Raw genomic sequence first — 23,794 nt, forward strand, 5'->3', positions numbered from 1 at the left:
TAGAGAAATCCTTTTTTTTTTACTGAATTTACTTAGAGTTTGAAAAATATGATCAGTTTAGGGTAAAAAGGCCACATAGGTGGTGTTAAAAGTAATTTTATTACAATTTGTCATGCGCAGTTACCCACTAGAAAATCACCAATCACTGGGCGTGTCAATCAATTTAAAGAAATATTTTATTAACATACATTAATAATCATGAAAAATATTTTTAATTGAACTCGAGTGGACTCGGGAATAATTCCGAGTCCTAAAAAAAAATGTTCGAGTACGAGTCAATTCCGAGTCCAAATGGACACGAGTCCATGACAAGACCAAGACCATTAAAATATGGTTTCGAGACCGAGTCCGAGACGAGTCCGAGTCTCGAGTACTACAACACTGTAATATAATGCTGCACACCATAACTTGAACATTCTCGAAGCAGCTGTTGTAATCCTGCACTATAAGGAGACACAATACCTAAATCATCAGCATACATCAGATGGTTAATAAGACTATCACCTATTACACATCCAGTCTTTCAATCATTTAACTCTATAAAAAAGACCATCCATGTTAAAAAGAAGAGGTGACAATATACCCCCTTGCCAAACCCCATTCGACATATTAAAGGGTTCCGATACATTCTTCCCCCACCGAACTTTTAAGGTTTGATGTATATACCCAGCCCGTTCTCATCCCAAGGCATCATATATTGACTCTTTTGCCAATGCGTATACATCCAACGCACTTAGCGTCAATATGAGACGCAGATATATGGGCCAGAAGGCACCTCCTAGTGGTCTAACCCTAACCCTACCCCAGACCTAAACCATACTCTGTGCGTGTTGACGCTAAAGGGTGCCATGTGTGTTGGATGTATACGCAATGGCAAAAGCATCAGTATATGACGTCTTGGGTGGGATGAGAATGCGTTGATATCATAAATGTAAAATTATTATCATATATGGGGCAACCCCTCTTTCTTGCAGTTTTATAAATAACTTAGTTAGATTGATTTGATCAAATGCATCTAAAAAACAAAAGAAAACCGTGGAATTATGTCCCTTATACTTACTAACCACTTCTTTTGTATATAGATCAGTGCCATGCTTACTTTTGAAGCCAAATTGGTTATCCGTAGTTAGTAAATAATTATTTGAGTCTATCCGTGAGGATTCGCTAAAATTCTTTTGAGATCACATTAGCAAAATGCAAGTTCAAAGTTCTGGCAGGTCTGACTCTCAGCTGATCCACGTCTACCTTTAGGACAGCCCATTCTCACCCCCAAGGCGTCACCTAACTGACGCCTTGGGAAGCATTTGGACATGCTTCAATATCTGACGCTTTAGGCGCCCTTTAGCGTCAGTTAGATGACGCCCTAGGATCGCGTGTACCCTACCCCCACCCCACACCTAAACCTAACCGCGTCCTCTAACAGACGCTTTCCTTTAGCGTCAGTTAGATGACGCCGTAGGATCGCGTCATGGAAGTGACGCTAAAGGGCGCCTAAAACGTCAAATATTGAAGCATGGTCAAAGGTGACGCCTTGGGGTGAGAATGCGTTGTTTAGGAATATGACGCCTATCACTGTATACATATAAGCTCCTTCAGTATTATCAGCAGCTATCACGTTTCTCAGAAGCCAATTACCCTCCTCCATCCCCGGCTCCTCCTCTCGCCCGGTCAGTATGGCATTTTGATTCCCCTCAAATGATGTTGCACTTTAAAATCTTGAATAAATGATATCTGCAATACATTCATTGCTGCTCTCCCTGCTCTTATCCATGCAAGGCAGAACAGAACCATACCGTCAATCCTAACTGTATGTAATCGTCAATTGTATTTGATGATAGTGGTCCTGACAGAATTTGGAGTCAGGTTCATGCTCATTACTATTCCTAATTACCACTCCAAGATTATATTTGTCATTTGCTGGAATACAACAAAGTTTTTTGACACATCCAACACTTAATTATGCATGTCTTGCACAAGAAAGCTTTTCACTTACTTTTTACAATGTTGTATGTTACAGAGTGTCCAATCAGTGCCATCACTCATTTAGTTCATTTTATTAGATATACAGCATCATGCTGAACCAAAGTCAAGCTTTTTGCATAACCATTAATGTACTTGCTGCTGGACCCCACCCTTCATCTGAGAGTCTTTATCCTCTAAATAGCTTGAACGCTATTAAGTTAATTAATGGCACATGGAGAATGAGGATCACCCAGAATCTCAGTCTCATGCAGTTTTCATCCCATTGTCTTATTTCTTTGCCATTCCTGCTTTTCTCAGTTCTTTAGTGTCAGTGCCCCAAATACCCCTGTTCCCAAACCAGGCAGATCCAACGGTCATGTATTACTCATTCAGGGATTCCATTCCTTTTAAATATGGCTCTGGCTCCTCCTTCCCTCTTCTTGCAGCTCAATCCTGCCAAAATCATTTTCTCTAATGAACTGTTGGAATGCTGTCATTGTCCAAGAGCTGAGTGTAACTTAAAAAAAAGTGTTGGGAGTGAAAAGAACATGGGGACGAGCCAATACATACAGCAAGAGGGCACTGCTGGGAAGGAAGGTTATCATGAGATGGAGCACCGGAGAAGAGGAAAGTGTCAAGAATGTGAAAGGCTAGGGAAAAGGGGGCTCTAACATCGAGGGGAGGGCGCTAAACTGATCTGGTTTGCACTCTGATGAATATATCTGTATGTGATTATTTTGACAGCAGTTATAAACCCATAAGGTCTGGCCCCAGTTCCTGCTCTTGTTGATTTAAACCACTGAGCCCCATAAATAATGGCTGATTAAGTGGCTGCGCCAGCTCTCTTAGCCCAATTTACCGCTGCTTGGGACTGAGGTCTATGGCCCTAAATGTGTTCTGCATTAGTATTACTGAAGAGGACTGAGAAATCAAGGCGACTGGTCCCATGAGCCAGAGGAAGCCCTCAATAAAAGAGGGCTTAATAGATTTAAACATCTTTTGATAAGCATTTGAACAGACTTAAACTGCCTGGATTCAAAGGAAATGTGGCAGATATATTATGTTGTGAGCAGTCATAAATATGTCACTCTAAGTAAACACATTTATCAACACAAGTCTTTATAGATGCAAATGCATTCACTCTAACTGCTCTGTTTAAGTTAGGCACTTTTTACACTGCATCAACAACTCAGATGCCATTAGTGACGTGCAGTAGTAGCCATCGTTGTTTGAAAATTTACGCCATAGTGATGCAAGATACTAGCCTGACTTCGTCATACTGGCTGGCATCCAGGATAGTATAATATTGCATAATATGTATATATGTATGTGTGTATATATGTATATATATATATATATATATATATATATATGAAGAGTTCAGATGCAAAAGCCTCTAAGTGCCATTTGAAATTTTCTTCTAGAATGATAATTTGTATCAAGCTTGTATATTTAAGTTCAGTGATTTCACTTAAATGGCAATGATAATTACCTATTAATTGTTATTTAAGTGAAATTACTGAACTTAAATATACAAGTTTGATAAAAATCATCATTAAAGAAGAAAATTTCAAATGGCATTTAGAGGCTTTTGCATCTGAACTCTTCATATATATATATATATATATATATATATATATATTGTATAATATATCAGTATAATATTGGAAGATTTTTTTAATTAATTTTTTTCAATGTATTTATTTTTACATTTAGGTTACCTTTGCCATCAAATTTTAATCTTAAAAAACACTTTGATTGTTATGATTTTTCTTACTGCACAATATAATGTGATGATGCCTATACACTTCTAGACTTTAAGAGATGGTTTTTGAAAGATTGATTTTTAGGATAGTGATTTATTTTTAATTCGTTTATACAAAAAAGTATAGAATTTAATGATGTACCATTCAATGGTTATCTGCCATAACATAATCGGACTGAATTGTAATATCATTGCTATCATCAATATCCCTAATAGGTCATAGACTTTGTATATTTATTTAAGTTAGTATCTGTTTGTTATTTTTCTAGTTTATTTGGTTGCACAAATATATAATAATAATAATAATAATAAAAGAAAAGGAGCTCGACAACAAATTTAGTTTATTTAAAGCAAGGCATAATATTGTCGAAGTTTTAAGAGTCATGTACATAATCCATTCAATTTAAATTCATTTTCTATTCAACTCTAAATTCTAAGATTTACTCTAATGATTTTACAGAGTTTTGGTTCTAGTTGGCCTCTGAAGTGTGAGAGCTCCCTCCAGCTGTCACTTATCCTGTTCAACAGTGCAACGATTTGGCAAGCAGTCTTTCTGACAAGGGAAGCAGGCGCAATGGTGGTAAGTGTGCTTTGAAATCTCATTTCCCCCTCTTTAGTGGGATAACATTTCACCACTTTAGATTAGCCACCCCAGGTCCCATCAACACATTTAAGAGGGCGACCTCCACCTTCCCCCTCCGCAGCGCACAGTGAGACGTCTGAGATGACGGCGCTGTGTTAACCTGGCCAAGGGCAGCATAGCAATAACAAACACAGGATCACAGAACCAGTGCGACCCCTGACCTCAGAGCCCTTGCCCAACACCACATAGATTATTATCAAACGGAACAACTTCAAAGACCCCAAAAAAGAATAAGAAAGAGATAGTCAGGTATTTTTATGTAATGTTTCATTTTCATTACAACAAGCCAATAAAAAAACAGTTTTGAATTAAATTCTTTAACAACAAAAAATAAAATAATACTAAATATCCATTTTGACTTTCAAAAATAATGGGAAAAGAAGGATACTAAATGTCTGTGATGTTTGCAGCCAAATTATGTAGCCGTTTTCTTCAAATCTGCGATACTTTGCATCAAAACATGTCTCTTGTGCATGCCACTGAGTCATAATTGTAAATGAACTGAAATGTAGACTACAAACATGTCACGGAGAAAGAGAAGGATCAAATTCTGTGGTACTGCTCTCAGCCGAGTCTGACAGGCTGCTCTAGTCCAGAGCTCTCAGACCTGATTGAGATTTTAATAAGTAAGAGTAATATGACCTGGCTCCAGTCCCCATTTCTCTCTCCCCCTCTCTCTCTTTGTATTTTCTCTGTCCTTTCACTCAGTGTTTTAGAGCATCAGAAACACATAAATCTATTCCAGCTTTGGGGAAAATTTACAGAGCCAAGGACGATTTAAAGCTGAGAAGGTGGATCAGTAATGTGTAATACTACTCACTGCTTTAACCCTCCCTTCTTTAACAAACTCATCTGCTCACGCGACGTTCCCATCCGACAGAAAATTCACCTCGTCCGGGTCTGAACGAGACTCCCTTTTGGGTTTATTGAAGTTCGCCAAGAACAGACCAACAGCCATCTTCAGCTACCGAAAGCAAACCGTAAATCAGACGGTTTGACAGACGACAAGCCAATCACAGACATTAGCTGGCAATGACCCGGTTCTTCATTGGTGAGTGGCAGTAAATGATTCACGCCAAGTGTCATAGTTCCGCCCAGTCTTGAAACCAAACTTGTGCAGGCCGTTTGCTTTCATTGATTGACTAGGCCGTTCTTCTGCCAAACTGCTGTCGGTGAAGACTGCGAGAGTCAGAAAAGCCAGATGGCCTGATGAAGAGTGCCCAGAGTCATCCACATCTGCGTTCTGGTGTAACAAGTGGTGAGTAAAAATGTGGACGACCTTTTCATTCGATACCTATCTGTCCAAATGTTTGGCTGAAGATTAGGTGGAAAGGCCAACTTTACAAGTGGGTTTTACTGATTGCTGCCGCAATGTATTGTCAGGGCTGTGTTTGAGATGTGTGACTGTGTTTGTGGACCTCATTCTTAGGAATTTGTTTATTGTCCTGGTCACTAGCTTTGGCGGACTTTGGTCCCTGTTAAGTTAGTGACGACATGAATGGCATCAGCATCAGTAGCTGTAAACAACTCCCATCCGCCCTTTCCATCACCTGAGACAAAGCTTTGATAAGAGCCAGTTCTCCTTGAGTTTGGTGCATCATGTGTCTGTGTAAATGTTGGTTCTTTGTCTAGACATCTAGTCCTTGCCTGTTCTCGTGCTCCCTGTGGTTTTCCTAGATGCAGAGAAAACCTCCACTTGTCTTAAGACTCTAAGATTGAATTGTTGGGGTTTAGAGAAATGCTGTCAGGGTGGGCCAGTGGATAGCTGAAACAAGATCCTTTCTAAGGCTTGACTTTGGTGGGTTCGGTTTTAAACTGCTGAGTACAGTGATTTTTCAAGAAACAGGCATAGGAAGAGTTGCTGTCCAATAATAATATTTATTTATACATAAACACAAAAAATATATTAAATTAAAAAATTAAGTTTTTGCAACATACATTGAAATATAATTTTGTCAGTAAATTTGCAAGTTCGAATGATCACTTGGTTTCTTAGTGTAATAATAATTTAGTGAATTATTAAGTATTAAGTAATTGCACGTTTACACACTCATGTAAGACATTTGCATATTTCACTCAAAAGAAAAAAAATATAGACTATTTTTAATATAAAAAACCGTTTATAATTTAAATACAAATACTCTAAAAAGCAAGAATATTAACCTACTTCATAAAATATTTTTCCCCATTGTTGAAGATGGGCTGATCAGCAAAAGCACACCGACAGCCCTCGACATTATTGCAGGTTCCCCTTGTCCAGTAACTGTGCTGTAATTTCTTACCTTCAGCACAGACTTGCGACGTCCTTTGACAAAGTTCCTTATCAGCTGAACTTGAACAAATTCATTAGGAACAGCACTGCGCGAGTTATGTGGTGGGTCAAAAACTCATCTTGCCCAACAGACGTCCTGGTTTTCATGTCAAGAAGTGGGCAGATCACATTCTTAAGGGCCCCTCCTCCGCTTTCAAACGCTGGATCAATTTCTTTTTACTCTGTTTATGTTATCATTTGTAAATCTTACCAGAGCTGGACCATGAGGCACAAGGGGGCTCAAACACAGTCTAATGAAGTATTTACAGATCATTCCAACTGTCAAATACTTTTGCTCAATGACATAGTGCAGAGTGCTCACGCTTAACAACTCGCGTTTGCTATCCAAACCCCTGCATGAATGTGAATGTCTCAGGTCAGGCGGGTTTCATTTCAGGTAAATATGCCATTAATGCACGGACCTGCAGGATCTGTAGTTTTTAGATGTAGTGAAGGGTGTTTTACGGGGTCTCGTGCGCACAGTGCTCATTTCTACTTCGATCCGTGCGAAACGTTCTCGTAAATTTATAAAACAAGCAGAACGTAGCCCATATTGTTTTTAATATGTTTGAGAACCATGTGCCCATTGAGAAATGAAAAGGCCTATCTTTTTCGGCACATGAATATCGATGGCAGTTAGGCTATTTATTTATTTTTTTTCCCCAATAGTTTTGTTTTTATGAACCTCTCACTTTCTTTCTCCACTTTTTAACAACAACAACAATAATAATAATAATAATAATAATAATAATAATAATAATAATAATAAATTATTATTATTATTACTATTATTATTTCTTATACTATTGTTGTTGAAGATTTAGACATGAAAGTCGTAAGTGGAATTTAAACTATTGGGAAAATACAGGGGGAATCGTGACCTCTGAGTGGAAGCAATTAGTGTCCTGCCAATTAGAGTTTCGTTTACAAAACATGTGTTAAACATTTTTCAAACAACAAAAAATGTTTTGTTTCTGCCTATTAAAACTGGCTAATGTTACGTGTATATCCTATAATTGTAGCTATATTAATAATATAACACGAGATCATTTACAACCTTTATTTTCGTCCTAACGGAAGGAAAAAAATAAAAAGGTACAAGCAAAACGTATTTAATTTTCTAGTGACGATTTCCTTTGTGTTTCACTGTTTTTATCTGCTGCGTAAAGGCACATAATTGTCGATAACGTAAAATCATCTTAACTATCGGACGTTTTAGGCTACTTTAGAAGAACTAAAGTGTATCGATACAGGACGTCTAAAAGACTAAGTGCTGAACTAATGCCGAACATGAACATTTTGAAATATAAAAAAAAAATATGCGTTTAGCAAGAGAGTATCAGAAATGTTAGTGCTCAACTAGCTACATATTAATGAAAGGTCTTTAATGACACTGTACAACTTGTGACTGCCATTATACAACATGCAATGAAACAAACTGATTTATAGCCTGCCTTAATTCAGGCCTGTCACGTTGCATGCACAGACATGCAGAATATTATTGTAACATCGGAAATTATTCTCATAGGCTAAATATGCATATTGGCTTTGCAATAATCAAAATACATCAAAGTGATTTTGTCTGTTTTACCTAAAGCAAACTCATTTATGTTATGCACGTGTATTGTATTATTAATTTTAAGGAAATAATGTGGAATAACAATGGATTGAATAGTCTCCAGAAGGTTTACTGTAAACATAGGCCTGATTTACAATTGATTTATATACAGTTGGCTATTAATATTTATCAAAGGTAGCGAAACGAATAGACTGAGCATAATCAATTACTAATTGTTTATATTGACTCGTCGGCAAATCGCTACGTTAGTATTTGTCTTAAATGCTCTTGATAAAATGTGTTTATTAATCTAGCTAATGTCGGAAATTGTGTTTAGATTTTAGACATTCTAAAAAACAAAACGTGGGTTCTTTACACGGTTTGCTCATAGTCACATTTGAAAATTTAAGTAATTCACTTGAGTTTCAATCTACACTGGTAGGTTATCCGTTTGTGTACAGAATGAAAACAATATTAATGTATTCTTTGAATCGATCACCACCTCCACTCCACCTCAGCCCTGTGTATAAGCCTAAAAGAATCACATACAATACAATTTAATACAACTTCTGGAATCACAGTAATTGTTGGTGTAGTTTTGATTCTGGCCACTAGACGTTGCTATTTCCACATACTAGACCAGTCAGCCTATTAGCAACGACCAGCAGGCTCTAGGCTATATCCCCTTTTCAGCACACTCACTCAAGACGAAGAACATGTGTGTTTGATATGGTGTTACCTTTTGTCAGGTAAAGTTTGTGTAAATTCCTAGTTACCTTCAAATTTGTTTACATTGTGATTTGCGAAAACGGCCCTACGGAGAAAAGAAATAATTGTCCTATTATCTTCCTTGAATTTAAATTAGGTTTTCGCTCTGCAAACTAATCATAAACCTTTGCATAATTTAAATCATTGTATGTGATATTTGTGCAACAAAGTCTATTTATTAATTACATTTCTTTTGAAAATTTTGAAAATGTATTTTTCATTAGGCCTATTTGAACAATACAATATTTTTTTTGACGTGATTTAGATTGAGACACCAACACCGCGCGTTCTTATTATCGTCATGTTTTACAGATTCATCGGGGAAATTACATCTTTTCTATTATTTACTTACTTTCTCAACCTGAATTGTTTTCTGTTTTCGAAGTCTTGGGCATATATATTTAATTGTTTTACGGTTTGCACATTTCTGCTTGGATGTAGTTTTAACTCAGTCAGCTAATTTTAGATCCCCAGTTACCCAAGAAATGGAAAAGGGAGAGCTCATGAGGACCGTAAGATGCTCAAAAAAGATTTACAAAACCAGAGCTCAATAATTTAAATGTGCTCGATACACCAAGCAATTGCGTACAAGAAGTTCACATCAATTAGAGAAGCATTCTCTGCGACAAATACACATAGCCTAATGTTCATTCGCATTTGGTTAAAGTTCCATTTTCTTCAATATGGGGAGTGTCATAGCAATTTGTTAATTCTTTTGTAAAATCCATACAAAATAAAAAACTATTAATATTTACAGAGCTTAATGAGCTTGTAAAATTACTCTGATATTTTAACCAAAAACGTGTCCTTCTTATAATACAAGAAAGCTATAATACACAGAAAAGTTTATTAAATGACATCAATATCGTCCGTATAGTTTTGTACAGTACGCGCACATAGGCTAATATCTATCTATCTATCTATCTATCTATCTATCTATCTATCTATCTATCTATCTATCTATCTATCTATCTATCTATCTATCTATCTATCTATCTATCTATCTATCTATCTATCTATCTATCTATCTATCTATCTATCTATCTATCTATCTTTTTAATTCATTCAGTTAATGCTATTTGTCACATTTAGCCTACTCATCTGTAAATCTGCTGTGGCCCAGTTGATAAAATATTAATTTTCCACAAGGAAGTCGTATTTATGGAATGCGATTCAAATAAAGCATTCAATTACAGAAACTATATTCATCGAGAGAGAAGAGAGGGAGAGAGAGAGAGGGCGCGCTCTGTGAGTTATAATAAACTTTTTTTTTAATTGAACATGCAAGATGAAAAATACAACGATCTAATAACTGTGGGTTGAAATACTACCCAAACATTTAGATTATAATTGTGCAAATAATTTGAATGGGATCTTTGTTTGCTTCTATGAAAATTCTTAATAATGTGCCGTTTTTCATACAAAGTGAACAAGACATATCCAATCAGACATATAATAATAATAATCATAATAAAAGGCTAATAATAACAGCCTAATAACAACAACACCAATAATAATAATGTGTGTTTTACAGCGGTTTTCTTTTTCCCCCCCCCTTTGTAATAAAGTCTGTTAGGCTATTTAACGATTTTTTTGTACACTCAAACAAATGTTTGGGTCAAATATGGACAAACCTAACGTTTACATTTAAAAACGTTTGGGTTTGTCCATATTTGACCCAACCATGGGTTGAAATAACAGCATTTTTTAGAGTGTATTCTTAGCCATAATGTGGTGGAGTTGTAAGAGTGAAAGTAAGAGCATGATGAAACAAGCATAACTTTAGCTGATGGGAAACACGTTCTTGTAGATGTTTTCATTTTGTTAGTGACCTTGCCACAATACATCAAAATCGGAACACGTGCACTCACCTATTCAAGAGTAGGGTAGTAGGCTATTTCGGCAGGAACGTCAAGTTCACATAGGAAAACTGTTGAGAATTGACATCCAGCTAATATTTTTAAGTGTTTTCTGTGTTGGACCTGCAGGTAACAGAATCAAGTTGTGTATTAACAAGTTAATTATCGATAGTATTATTTAATAGGTACTTATTATCAACACAATTCCAGTCTGCAATTTATCTGTCACGCAATGCTGCATCACCATCATCGTCGTGATCATTATCTTATATTATTATAGTGACGAATGAGGTTGGAGAATCAGCCAGCGTTCGCTCACACACACCCCAGAGTGTCTCAAAGCAGCAGACCAGCCAACTGCACGCGCCATTGCTAATGAGTTCTCATTAAACCACTCTGGAAAAAGGTAAGAAACTTTTGTACGAGCATATGAATGATACCTGTAAATGCATGCTTTTAAACCCTCACATGATGCAGCTTATAGCTTTCTGAGATAAAGACAGCCAAACTCAGGGTTAGAAATGAACAAACTGTTGTAAATGATCTGTTTAGGAACTATATTGTCTCTGTTTTCGAGTACTAAGTTTTGTTGCACTTTGACAGCTTGGTGATACCCGCTTGAGCTACATGCACCATGCTCTTTTCCCCCGTGATCCTGCTCGTTCCTCTTGGACACTATAGCGCTGCCAGAGCACATCATAAGCATGCAGTCAAAATCTAGAAGATCTCCATTCTGTGTTTACAGCTTCTTGAGTTGGTGTCATTTGTGCTTTGATTTGTCATCTCTACCAACGCTATCTCACGAAATGACTCTGTCACTTTCAATGATATGATAGAAAAAAAAAATCCACAATTTGATGGTGATTCCGTTAAAACAACAACAACAACTCCGCTATAGCCTAAAGACACGGAAACTGAATTAGCTGCATTTTAAGCAGTCGGTGTTCACGTGAGAGTGCATCTTGAATCATTTCCAAACAAGATTTTTCCATTATCCGTTTTAATATTAAACCCATTAACCCACACAGCCTTCCATGTATTTTTTTCCCTAAGAATGCACGATACTTTCTTCTGTATGTCATTATCTAACACAGTCTCATCCTGTTTTACGTCTGTCGAGCAGATCAGGCATCATTTCTGTATCATTTTCAGTCAGTTTAACAACAAGTGAACTGACACGGCAGCGATGCTTTCTGCTTTCAGAACGCGTAAAATCAAATAGGCAATGAAAAGGGATGCCGGGTGTAATTGTTCTGAAAGTTATCGATAGAAATAAATGACTTAACTACAATTAAAGCTTCTAAACGAACGTTAACACAGGCAGTAAACATAATTGTTCAAAACACAAGTTAAACTATATGTCGCTTTATTGATACCTTATACATGGAATGCATTAATTACTTAGCCTACCTTGTACAGCCCCGTCCCTCCTTCCCTCCCCCTCTCTCTCCCTCCCTCCCTGTCACTTCCACGTTTGCTCTCCAGTCCTCCTCCCACTCCCACTCCTCTCTCGGCTCTCCGTCAGTCCGCGTGCCGCTCAAGGGAGAGATTGAAAGTGACACACTCACATTGTTGCTCTTGAGATTTTTACGCCGTTGTAATAGGTAATGTCCGCATCGCACAAAGCAGATACTTGACGTCTGTTTTTGCTTTGTTTCTCTCTCTCTCTCACTCACTCTCTCTCTCTTTCTATGCATGCAACGTATAGCCGGACGCTTTCAGATTTTGATGCTCTCTTTGCGCCCGCTGCTGAGGTTTTCAGTGCCACGGACATTCGTGACTCAAACTCGCGGTAAACAGTGAACAAGATTCCGCACTACAGGAGAGATTGTCTTCGGTCGCTTCTCGGAACTTCTCGGAATCTCTGTGCTGTGTTCAGTCTCGTGCACTGTCCTCTCTCTCTATCTCTATTTTCTCTCGCGCGCACTCTTTCTCTCTTCATGCTGTCTGTCTCCTGCTACCTGTACCCCTCAGCTCGGAGTCTCTCAGTTCCTGTGGCTCAGTCTCAGCGCACGGAGCCCAAGTGTCCAACACCGAACCCTGCCGTACTCAGCCCTCCGCGAGGCAGCGAGAAGCCCAGCCCTGGATTCAATACTTTTAATCAATGGACAGAGCCCTCTCAACGGCCAACCGAGGTACCGACACGCCATAAGCAGTAAGTGCCACAGAAAATAACTTTCGTCTTCTCTCATCCGACGCTTAGAGCATTCATGTAACTGCTACAGTAAGAACTTGTTCGTATATTGCAACATCTCAAAATCGAACTATACCTATTCCAAATGTAGACATAACATAAATATTGTGTTTGAATATGAAAGTGAATTATTTGAGGCCTTTATAAAGAAAATAAATATATGCCCAAATAGCAGTTTAGAATCCATTAACATATTCCTAATAACAGCCTACTTGTCATTAAGACACGTGCAACACCTTTGTCACGTTATTTTTCTTTATTTAACAAGTAATTTGCCCAAAGTTATTGAACTTAGCTTAGATGGTAATTGACGTTGAACGAGTAAAAGAGGGAGACTTTTGCCAATGAAACATTTACATTTTTGATATTCACCAATTGAACAACCTAATAATAATAATTTAAGATTTATTTCCTGTGGCCTAAAGTTAATTTAAAAAAGGGTGATACATGAATTATGGCACTGTTCAGTTGAGTTTAAAACTCAAATAGTCATGAATGTTTAGGACAAGAGAACTAAAGTCATGCACCCTGTGCACTGTCGTTTTCTTTAAAGAATATTATTTTCGGTTCAAGTTATTTAATAAAGCAGATTGTCTATATTCTCTAATAAATTATCACGCTCTACGAGAGGTTTTTAAGGCCTCGAAGTGAAGCTTGTTTTAAATATAATTGTAAGCTTTTTTTATTATTCAAACATTTCAAAGGGCTAGCGAAATAATGCATCATTATGAGACATACTGAAAGATTTTCTACGGGGAAATTCGGTTTTATTACAGTCCCAACATGATTATAGGCCTCACGTTTAGCTTCACACGTGTTTGACTTTTTTAATCTGGTCTGATCCCCCGTGTGTGTGTGTGTGTGTGTGTGTGTGTGTGTGTGTGTGTGTGTGTGTGTGTGTGTGTGTGTGTGTGTGTGTGTGTGTGTGTGTGTGTGTGTGTGTGTGTGTGTGTGTGTGTGTGTGTGTGTGTAGCCTATTTTGTTAATGGACATTTTCATACCTATTGTATGTGATATCCTAATTTTCTAAGATATGGGAATCTGAGACTTGATATCGAAAATGCCATGCTTATAGCCTATTCTATTTAGTAAAATTAATGAACAAGACAAAAACAAAATAAAAACAAAGCTATTAATTATGTTCAGTGTGTCGTGTAAATTTGATCCCTTAGCTTATGATTTGTTTAACTGCAAACTTTTTTTTTAAATTTAACAACATTAGCATATTATTCTCTTGTCATGTGTCCTATTAAGAAGGTTAGCAACTATGACATCATAGGCTACATGAAAGGTAACGAGACATTTCGCTGATGGTTCATGTTAACCTTTTGTGTTTTAGGTACCTACCTCACGTAGTTAAACAACTGCGAAATTAGGTTTTTTTATGAGGAGAAAGAGCCGTTATTAGGAGAACCTGCGCAATAGAGAGAGCATATTATAGAATATTATTCAAAGATAGGCTATTTCTAAGATAATAACACTTTTCTTCTTCGATACATTTAATTTTTTTTTTTCAAACTGATTCAATTAAATTACATTTATTTGATTAAAATGTCCAGAACCAGTCTAGAAACTCTAGGAAAACCGTGATACGTACAATTTAACACACACGCACAGAATAAATTAAGACAACCATACAATATATTTATTTTTATCACCTGACAGTTCCAGTTCCAAGGCTATTTAAATAAGTAAAAACTGTAATAATTCGACGAAATAAACCAAACAACTGTCTACTCAATTTAGCTAAATCAGCACATCTCGGGTAAAAGATCTAGTCGCCGTTTTTTTTTTTTTTTTACGATACAAGTCTCTTAATTTAATTTAGATATTTTTTTCCACAAGGAGCTCGTGAATTTTCTTTGCTTGAAGAAAACAAAAAAACATTTCAAAATTAAGTAATGAAATCTGTTGTCGAATACAATACACATTACATGGAAATGAAAGCACTCCACAGTTGTACTCTCAGACTCTCAACTAAGTAAATGGCTAAATCAAAAACAAAAACGCACACGCGGGAGTGCACATGATTTGTTATTATGTTACATATTCGATATTTTTCCCCTGTCAATTCAAACTCTGAGTCATGTATACATCACTTAAAACTTTAGAGCAATGTATTTGAAGAGTCACTCACAAAATCATGCCTGTGCAAGAGGGAGGTATATGGTTGCTATATAGCTGCCACCAGCGTTAGAGATCTTTCTGTTTCTTTTTAAAGTTACATTGATGTATCCATTTTTCATTTGCACAAACTTGGCCCCCATAGCCAGCGGAGACGTTTTCTTAACCAAGACCAAAAGGCTGGGGGAAAAAAGTTAATTAGTCTCCGTAACAGAGAGGTCTATAGGTCTCAGTAATTTTGCAATAAATGGAAGCCGCTGAGGATCCTTTAATCTCGCGCTTTGGGAAGCCCATCAGAATGGATCAAATCCAACATTTATTCACGGCATGTTTTCTCCAGCTCCTACGACTTCAGGGGAAGTTTAGCGCCATAACAATTTTTGCTTGTACTTACAATACCTGTTCATTCTTTTGTTTAATACATAAGACACCTGCCGCTGCTGGATAATGTGCACACACATGTATGAAAGGAGAAGTGCCTCGCAATGTCATAATAATAGCCTAAAAGAGTAAAAAAAAATGGCACGCAACGACCTAGGCTGCGTATTTACAATATAGCATTGCCTGTTTGCCTTATTGCTTTTACGAAAGGTTACTTCATACTATATTTCATGCATTTTCAATAAAGCACTATCTAATATATATGTAATATGCAAATTCATAAAACTATATTATTCCGCTACCAGAGCTAGTCCCTGACAGGTCAACAGAAACAGATGTGCGTTAGAAAGGTTAACAGGTGTTTTGTCATAATATGACAGATATTATCTGTTTTTATGTTGTGTATAGTAGGATTGTAACACTGGCATACCAGCACGCATGCAGGACCAGAACCATTACTAGTTTAGTAGAATAGCTATTAATTTTCCGCCAATAGGCTATACTGTAGCTCGGCAAGGCCTCACCCTTTGCCATTTATTCGCCTCTCCGCAACCACATGGCACTTTGGCGACAATCGAATTTGTTTTTTATTATTAACTTTAACTTTATTATTAGTAGAATTAAATAAAAAAAAAATAGTTATTACAAAATATAACTTTTTCTCAAAGTAAATTTATTTTTTAAAGACAATTTTTTTAGGACTAGCTATTATTTTGATCGTTGTTGCCCATTGAATACAGTTCACGCAGTTCATTTCACATGTGGAAGTTTCACAAGTTCATTTCACTCGCAGTTCATTTCACATGTCATTTTATATAGGCTACTTTTTTTTCTGAAAGACATTAAACAGTAAAACAATAATACAAACACAGAACAATTATTGAAACAGCAAAATATTACAAAAAAGAAGATTGCTTTGGCCAGAAAATATTACTCATAAAGGACTTTTTTCTTTTTTTTTTCTTTTTTTAACTTGAAACTTGAAATTTATTAGAAACAGCTTTGTAAAATAAAATAAAAAATTAAATCTGTCTACGTATGTTGACTCTTACCTAGGCCTAATGCCATTATTGTGTTTATTATTATTATTATTATTTTTTTTTTTGAAAGGACAGAATTTACAAAAAATGTTCTAATTTAGGAGGGTTTTGAAGTAGGTGTTTTGAAACTTTGCAAAACCACTTAGAGAAATAACAAATATTTTAAGCGGAGCTTTGACTCAAAACCTTTACTGTTTAACAACTATAGCCCCTATATATATATATATATGTTTATATATTATCAAACCATTTAACACTACACACCTAAACCTAGACCGCAGTCACCAACTCAATATGTGTGTGTTCATGTGTGTTTTATAGCCCTGCTCATTGTAGTCTACCATGTGCGATTTTTGTGAGTCAATGTGTGGTCCCTGGAAGTGTCAGAGCAGTGAGCCTGCTCTGTGGTTTGTGTGTGTTGAGTGTTTGTGTACACTTGTGTTTGTCTGCTTTTTGTGCGAGTCAGAGCAAGAGATTTAGGGAGAACATAATAAACTGCTGCTTACTCTTTATCTTTTAGTATAAGATGTTTATTAGCGAACTAAACGTGATCCCCGGAAGGTCTGCATGTCGCACCCTCGACATATTTTCTGCACATGTCTATGTTTATTTGCACACTCATCCACATTATGGCAGCTGTATATGTTTCTTTACTCACACACCAATCAGTTCATCATCATCTTATTAACACTTATTCCCTTCTATCTAACACTAAATGGTCTTATTGCTGAATAAAATATTGTGTGTGTGTTTGTGTGCATATCCAAGGAAGTGCCAGTATCAAGCTTGTCTTGTATGTTTCCAGTGTAATCATCTGTCTTGGTTACAGTTTGATCTGACATCAAATTCATAGGTGATAAGCTGCTATCTATCCATTCTTCCCTTCCCAACGCACACACCTGTGAGACACCGAGGGGCCTTCAATACGAATCCCTCAACCATCTTCACCTGCTTTATCTGTACCCTGACTGAGCCGATGCTTTAATAACCCTGCAATAAATGAGTATCACAGCCCTATTCCCTGGTCAATAAGGTTAACGCCTTAGCATGTCGTCAACACAGAGATACCACGATACCACCATGTTCTGTAACAACACACGGCTTTATCTCATTACTCGTTTGCATGCGCGTCTCTATTAGTTGTTATTAACTGCTGTCGGGTAAAAGGCTTTTATTATTTTGAGTTTTCAGCAAGAATTTGGACACTCTAACCTTTTCCATACCTAATTTGTGAAACCCCCCTTTTTTTTAAGACATCTCGGTAGGCCACATTTCTTTCTCTCTCTCTTTCCCCAAACATCTGCCTTTTTTTCTCAGGATTTCTCTATATCACTCTTTCCCTTCTGTGTATACTGACTGACAGTGTGAGCATAGTCAGATCAGTAGTGTGTCGTTTACTGCCCTCAGTTTCCTGCGTGTGGTACAACTGGCAGAGGCCACTCTTATTGCCGAAGAAAAAAGTGCAATGTGTAAGGTTAGCGAGGGAAAGAGCAGAAAATGTATATATCGCATGCTTAAGAGAGAGTCTCTGCAGTGTGGTCGTCGTAGTTTGGAAATTTGAGTCTCATGGGATCGGAGTTCTGTTCCACTCCCTTGTCTGGCTTCTCTCATCTACCCCTAAACATAACAGTCATTAGTTATGTTTGTAATGTGTGGCTACAAGCATTACAAATAAAAACGGAGCCGTGTATCTGGTTGTGAAAAACTATTGGAACAACATTGATATGTAAGTAAGGTGCTGTTGTGTTGCATGTGGTGTGTCATTTTTCAGGAGGGCTGGTTAGTATGCTTTTTATTAGCGCACAAAAACTGCATATTTATAACTTCTGTATTTTACAGGCTTCTAATCGCCTTCTTAATCTTGCTTTCATTTTTTTTTTATCTTCATAATTTTTGTTGAATATTCCTGATACCTTGTACTGATTAGACATTTATTACTCTTTTTAACTGATGTCAACCAATCGGAAGGACAGCACTTAAGACCAATCACAATTTTATGATGATTGTAAACTGAAGAAATAGCTCACCTAAAATTTTAAAAGTCATCATACTTCGATGTAATTCCTTTCTTTTGTGGAACAGAAAAAAATATATTTTTGGGGAGGGGGGAATTCTACATATTTTCAATATCAGTATTTTTACAGGGTCAGCTATCACTTTAAGAACTTAAGAACATACTGTAATTTCTCTGAATACGACACTTAAATTTAAATAATTAACAGCTCTCCAGTGTATATTTTCTAATAGTTCATTTGAATTTAGACTCGAACAACTAATTTATCTCTAATCTGTTGATGAAAGAGAGGAATACACTCTCTGCTGATAAAGCATTGTTGAAGCCATTTCACCATTAGTTCGGCAAAATCTGAATGAGATCTTTTAGTGCTGAATTAGGGCTTTTACCATCTTAATCACACGATTTATTTCACCTTACGTTTGAGTTAATGAATTCCAAAACTATTTTTTGGAAAAGTATCAAAAATAGTGTATTATAAGTAACTAGTGCCTCTTCTCAGTAAGCTTGTATTGATCTGTCACAGCCGGTGTGTATTGACCAGAAGAAACTTTTACAGCACTATCTTTGCACAGCCATTGTCATCTCCGTACGTGATCGACAGCAGACACAGCTGGTTTTATCTACCCATCAAATATTTGGTGCTGGGGTGGAGGAGGATCATAGAGAGAGAGAGAGAGAGAGAGAGAGAGAGAGTGTGTGTGTGATTGGCATAGAGATGGGAGAAGAGATTCAGACAACCTCTTGATTGGGATCGGAAGACTCATTAAAATCAGACAGGTTTGAACCTGTGAAGCCCAGTGAAGGAAGGAACAAAGACAGCCCATCAGTGCCAGATGAACTGAGACCGATAAAATACTTTGAGGGTTGATAATACAGAGCAGCTTTGGCAGACAGATGAAAAGTTCTCAGTCACTTAACGCAGTGAACAGATCAAGCACAATGGACATTGTGTCCGTTTGCGATTTTTATTCTTTAGATTTCTCGCTTTGTTCTGTGCAAGTTTCTAAAACATCTAGAGACACTTTGTGAAGAGATTTTATTTTACCCCTGGGACTGCAAGTCTAATGGGCAAGCCCACAGACGAGCTGGTAATTAAAAGCAGATCTGTTCGCCTCATGGAGTTGAAGTGGATCACAGTGATCTTACACAGCAGCGCATTGTATCTGTTATACTTTAGGACCATATATCCTCTATTGTTAGTGAGGTGCAGTTCAGTTCAAACCTTGTGCCATTTAAAAAAACAAAAAAACTTTGACATGATGAATAGGTACAACAGAAATGAGAGGTAATAGCTGCATGTGCACTGGGGGATTGTCAGTTTTGATTGGAAAGCTGTGTTTAATGGATGCCATTAATTTTGTATATATATGCAAGTGTTTCCACAAGTGTCCACTGTTGTATTGTTCACAGTTGAGCTTCATTAAACGGTCTCAAAGGCTCTGTTAATCTCTTTGTTGTGTACGCGTGTAAGTGTGAAAGTACAGTGTGGACCCATCAGTTGTTCTTCTCTCAGCAGCACACTAACACATTTCTTTCCATTCAAATGCTTTTAAAGTGTTTTTCCTCCCACCCGCTTATTAAACGCTAAAGAATTCAGACACTTGATTTCTGGACCTGAGTTAGGTTTTTAATCACGCAGAGGCTAATGTTTTTAATTTATTATTCATTTTGAAAATGTAGCTCCAGCTTGTAATTCTCATTGGACTTTTTTATGTTCCATTATGACGTTTTTCTCGTCAAGTCCAGAGAAGAGACTGTGTTTAACCACTGTGAGGAGAATATCAGAGAAGGTGGTCTGTCTGTCTGTCTGTCTGTCTGTCTGTCTGTCTGTCTGTCTGTCTGTCTGTCTGTCTATCTATCTATCTATCTATCTATCTATCTATCTATCTATCTATCTATCTATCTATCTATCTATCTATCTATCTATCTATCTATCTATCGTCCCTCTGTATGAGTGATAAATGAAAGCGCTCAAGTGGAGAGTATACTGTATGATTCTAATCTTTAACTTTTGGCATGGACTCAATACAGCCTGGCACTGACTCTGATGGACATTACCAATATTGAAGCTTTGGCTGCAAAACAAAGACCTCTGAAAATTGTCCCCATGGAAATCCCTAGCCCAGACAAATTTGGACAGACATCCATGTGCATTCAAAAATACTATGTTTGCGAACACACATGCAGATATCATTTGAACATTTTGAAGTAACTTAATTATTCATAAAAAAGAATATGAGCATCTTTGCTTTCGTATAGTATATTTGCCTAGAGGTCTGACGTTTTGGCTCCACATATAAATACACATACTCATCAGTTTACATTCCCCTTAGACGCTGAAGCAGAACTAGACACTGGGCCTCAGCTTCTCTGTTTGCTGATAGTCTTGATAAGATGCCAGCGTCCTCTTAAACTATTCCCTGTATTTTGGGACATTGAGTTGGATGTCCTTTTGTTGTTGTCTGTTAGAAGCAGCTGTTCAGTTTGTCGTTTTTTTAATATATATATATATATATATATATATATATAAATGAAGAGTTCAGATGCAAAAGCCTCTAAATGCCATTTGAAATTTTCTTCTTTAATGATGATTTTTATCAAACTTGTATTTAAGTTCAGTAATTTCACTTAAATAACAATTCATAGGTAATTATCATTGCCATTTAAGTGAAATCACTGAACTTAAATATACAAGCTTGATAAAAATATTCATTCTAAAAGAAAATTTCAAACGGCACTTTTGCAGCTGAACTCTTCATATATATATACTGTATAATGTCAGTGGCTTTGGTACATTTCTTGAATCATCCTTAGGATTTGCAAACCAGTTTAAGTGCATTTCTCAAAACAATTCCAACAAACAGCAAAATACAATGGATTACCTGCAAAAGCCTGTGACTTTCTCAAAATCCTTTGTTAATCTCTCAAAAGTAAGTTTTTATGTCAATGAACATATCAGTGCCATCGGAATGAGTCCTTGTGTCACTGTTCACAAACAAGATGCTTAGTCGTGTTGTCAGTATAACAGTGTACTCATGTCATTGCGATACTAAGGAAAAGAGGACTATACACACACACACACACACACACACACACACATACTGTATATGTGCATTTAATTTATGTTGCATTATGTCTCTATAAAGTATATTTACTGTATAATGAAAAATTCAAGTAGACTACTGTAATATACAATACCATTACAGTAAGTAAACGATATTACAGTATAGTTAACACTGTCTGATAACATTCCTGTACTGTCTACAAACATTTGAATCATTGAGAACATGGTTGTTCTCCCAAAATTCAGCTGTGCCTTTCGACCCGCCTCAACCATTGTAAGGTCATGATTGAGAACTTGGTCCAAAATAATGGTGCTTATTTCATCAGAAACATGTCTGCTGACTTGGCCTCTTCTACGTCTTCCACTGATTTGCCTCCGTACCCTTCCACCACACATCCTTACTCCTCTTCTTCTTCCCGGCTGTTGACCCTGTTTGTTTACTTGCTGCTCTTCCATTGTCAGAATTTGTAACACTTGCCAAATTAAGCTGAGCTATTTTAGAGAACTATTTGATCATTGGTTCATTTAGCTCTTTACATTTCCCAATCCCTTCATATGTCAATTCAAAATTCACCTCTGCAGTTCATTAATTCAGGACACCTGATGTATAGAAAATGCTTGAAAATGCATTTATGACAACTAGTTCCACCAGTTTGCATTCAATGACTTATGCAAGGAACTAATGCCTAGATGGTTTGAGGGGTAAGACTTCAACAGGGAACCAGTAATAATATATTTTGATCAACTTGACAAAAGCAATTGATAATGCAGGAAACAGCAGACAATTGTGCATAATCAATTACATGAATGTACCAAAACATTTCAGTTGTTATCTGAGAACATTTTAAAGGGTTAGTTCACCCAAAAATTTAAATTCTGTCAGTATTTACTCACCCTCATGTTGTTCCAACCCCGTAAGACCTTTGTTCATCTTCGGGACACAAATTAAGATATTTTTGATTAAATCTGAGAGCTGGATCATTCCTCCATACTAGTCCATAGGCTTCTTGAGGGATTAAAACTTGCCGGCCTCGAAAAGTTATTAAAGACATTGTTAAAATAGTCCAAGTGACTACAGTGGCTCAATCTTAAGTTTATCAAGCGACGAGAGTACTTTTTGTGCGCAAAAACAAACATAAATAACGATTTTATTTCAACTGTTCACTTCCTTCTCTTTGAGCGTCTAGTCAGTTAAACTAGTGTACAGTGTACAGTGTATACACATCATACACTGTTAAACTAGTACCCTGACTCGAGGCCAAGAGAGAAGGCAATTAATATTTGAAATAAAGTCATTATTTTGGGTTTTTTTGCGCACAAAAAGCTTTCTCGTCGCTTGATAAACTTAAGATTGAGATCGTCACTTGGACTATTTTAATGATGTCTTTAATAACTTTTCGAAGCCAGCAAGTTTCAATCCCTCAAGAAGCCTATGGACTAGTATGCAGGAGTGATCCTGCTCTCAGATTTCATAAAAAATATCTTAATTTGTGTTCTGAAGATGAACGAAGGTCTTACGAGGTTGGAACAACATGAGGGTGAGTAAATACTGGCAGAATTTAAATTTTTGGGTGAACTAACCAGTCTGTATTGTAGAAAAACTAATGTATAACCCATTATGCTATTACCTGCTCATTTTTGTTACTGGATATACAATGTATGATGCTCAGAAAAAAAATCATATGCATTGATACTGTTTTCATTAGGTCTCTCACTCTTTCCCTCTCTTTCTCAGGTCCTTATCCTCTGGCTTGTATTCCCTCTGTAGTGTGGAGGGGGATGGAGCGTTGCGGAGGAGAGAGCCCTCGTCTGCGGGAGAGCCCCGAGCGACGTGGGAGCAGCAGTCCTGATATCGGTGGCCCCCCACCAAAGATGGGCCGTCTGGAACTCAATGGCAGTCCTACAGGTCACCGCAGTCGCCACAATGGGGCCTCACAGAGACCTCTCAGCGGTAAGACATTCACAACCTTTTCTATCTCTCCATTTCTAATATATTATATTACTTAACTTTTTAGTCTTTCCTCTTTAAATAGTAGTAAAGTGGAGAAAGAGAGAAAATAATGGTGAGCGAGATGGGCCATGTCTAGCTACACATTCAGCTTGGTTTT

The 23,794-nt window shown here is 37.0% G+C and overlaps 1 protein-coding gene across 4 annotated transcripts in view; it reads left to right on the forward strand.

Moving 5' to 3' along the window:
* Positions 1-5,534: 5,534 nt before the first annotated feature.
* Positions 5,535-23,794, forward strand: part of satb2 (SATB homeobox 2) — a 53,120-nt gene continuing 34,860 nt past the window's right edge. For 2 of the 4 annotated variants that reach the window (XM_089133174.1, XM_089133176.1), the window contains exons 1-2: positions 12,931-13,021; positions 23,455-23,637. In XM_089133174.1, coding sequence (XP_088989300.1) covers position 13,021; positions 23,455-23,637 — 184 coding nt within the window. In that variant the 5' untranslated portion in view covers positions 12,931-13,020. Of the gene's footprint in view, positions 5,629-11,146; positions 11,273-12,647; positions 13,022-23,421; positions 23,638-23,794 lie in introns of those variants that run through there. The other 2 variants (XM_089133175.1, XM_089133177.1) reach the window with 2 other exon arrangements.

The sequence above is a fragment of the Pimephales promelas genome, chromosome 7, assembly GCF_988280905.1.
Source record: "Pimephales promelas chromosome 7, fPimPro1.hap1.1, whole genome shotgun sequence".
In the NCBI taxonomy this organism is placed as follows: Eukaryota; Metazoa; Chordata; class Actinopteri; order Cypriniformes; family Leuciscidae; genus Pimephales; species Pimephales promelas.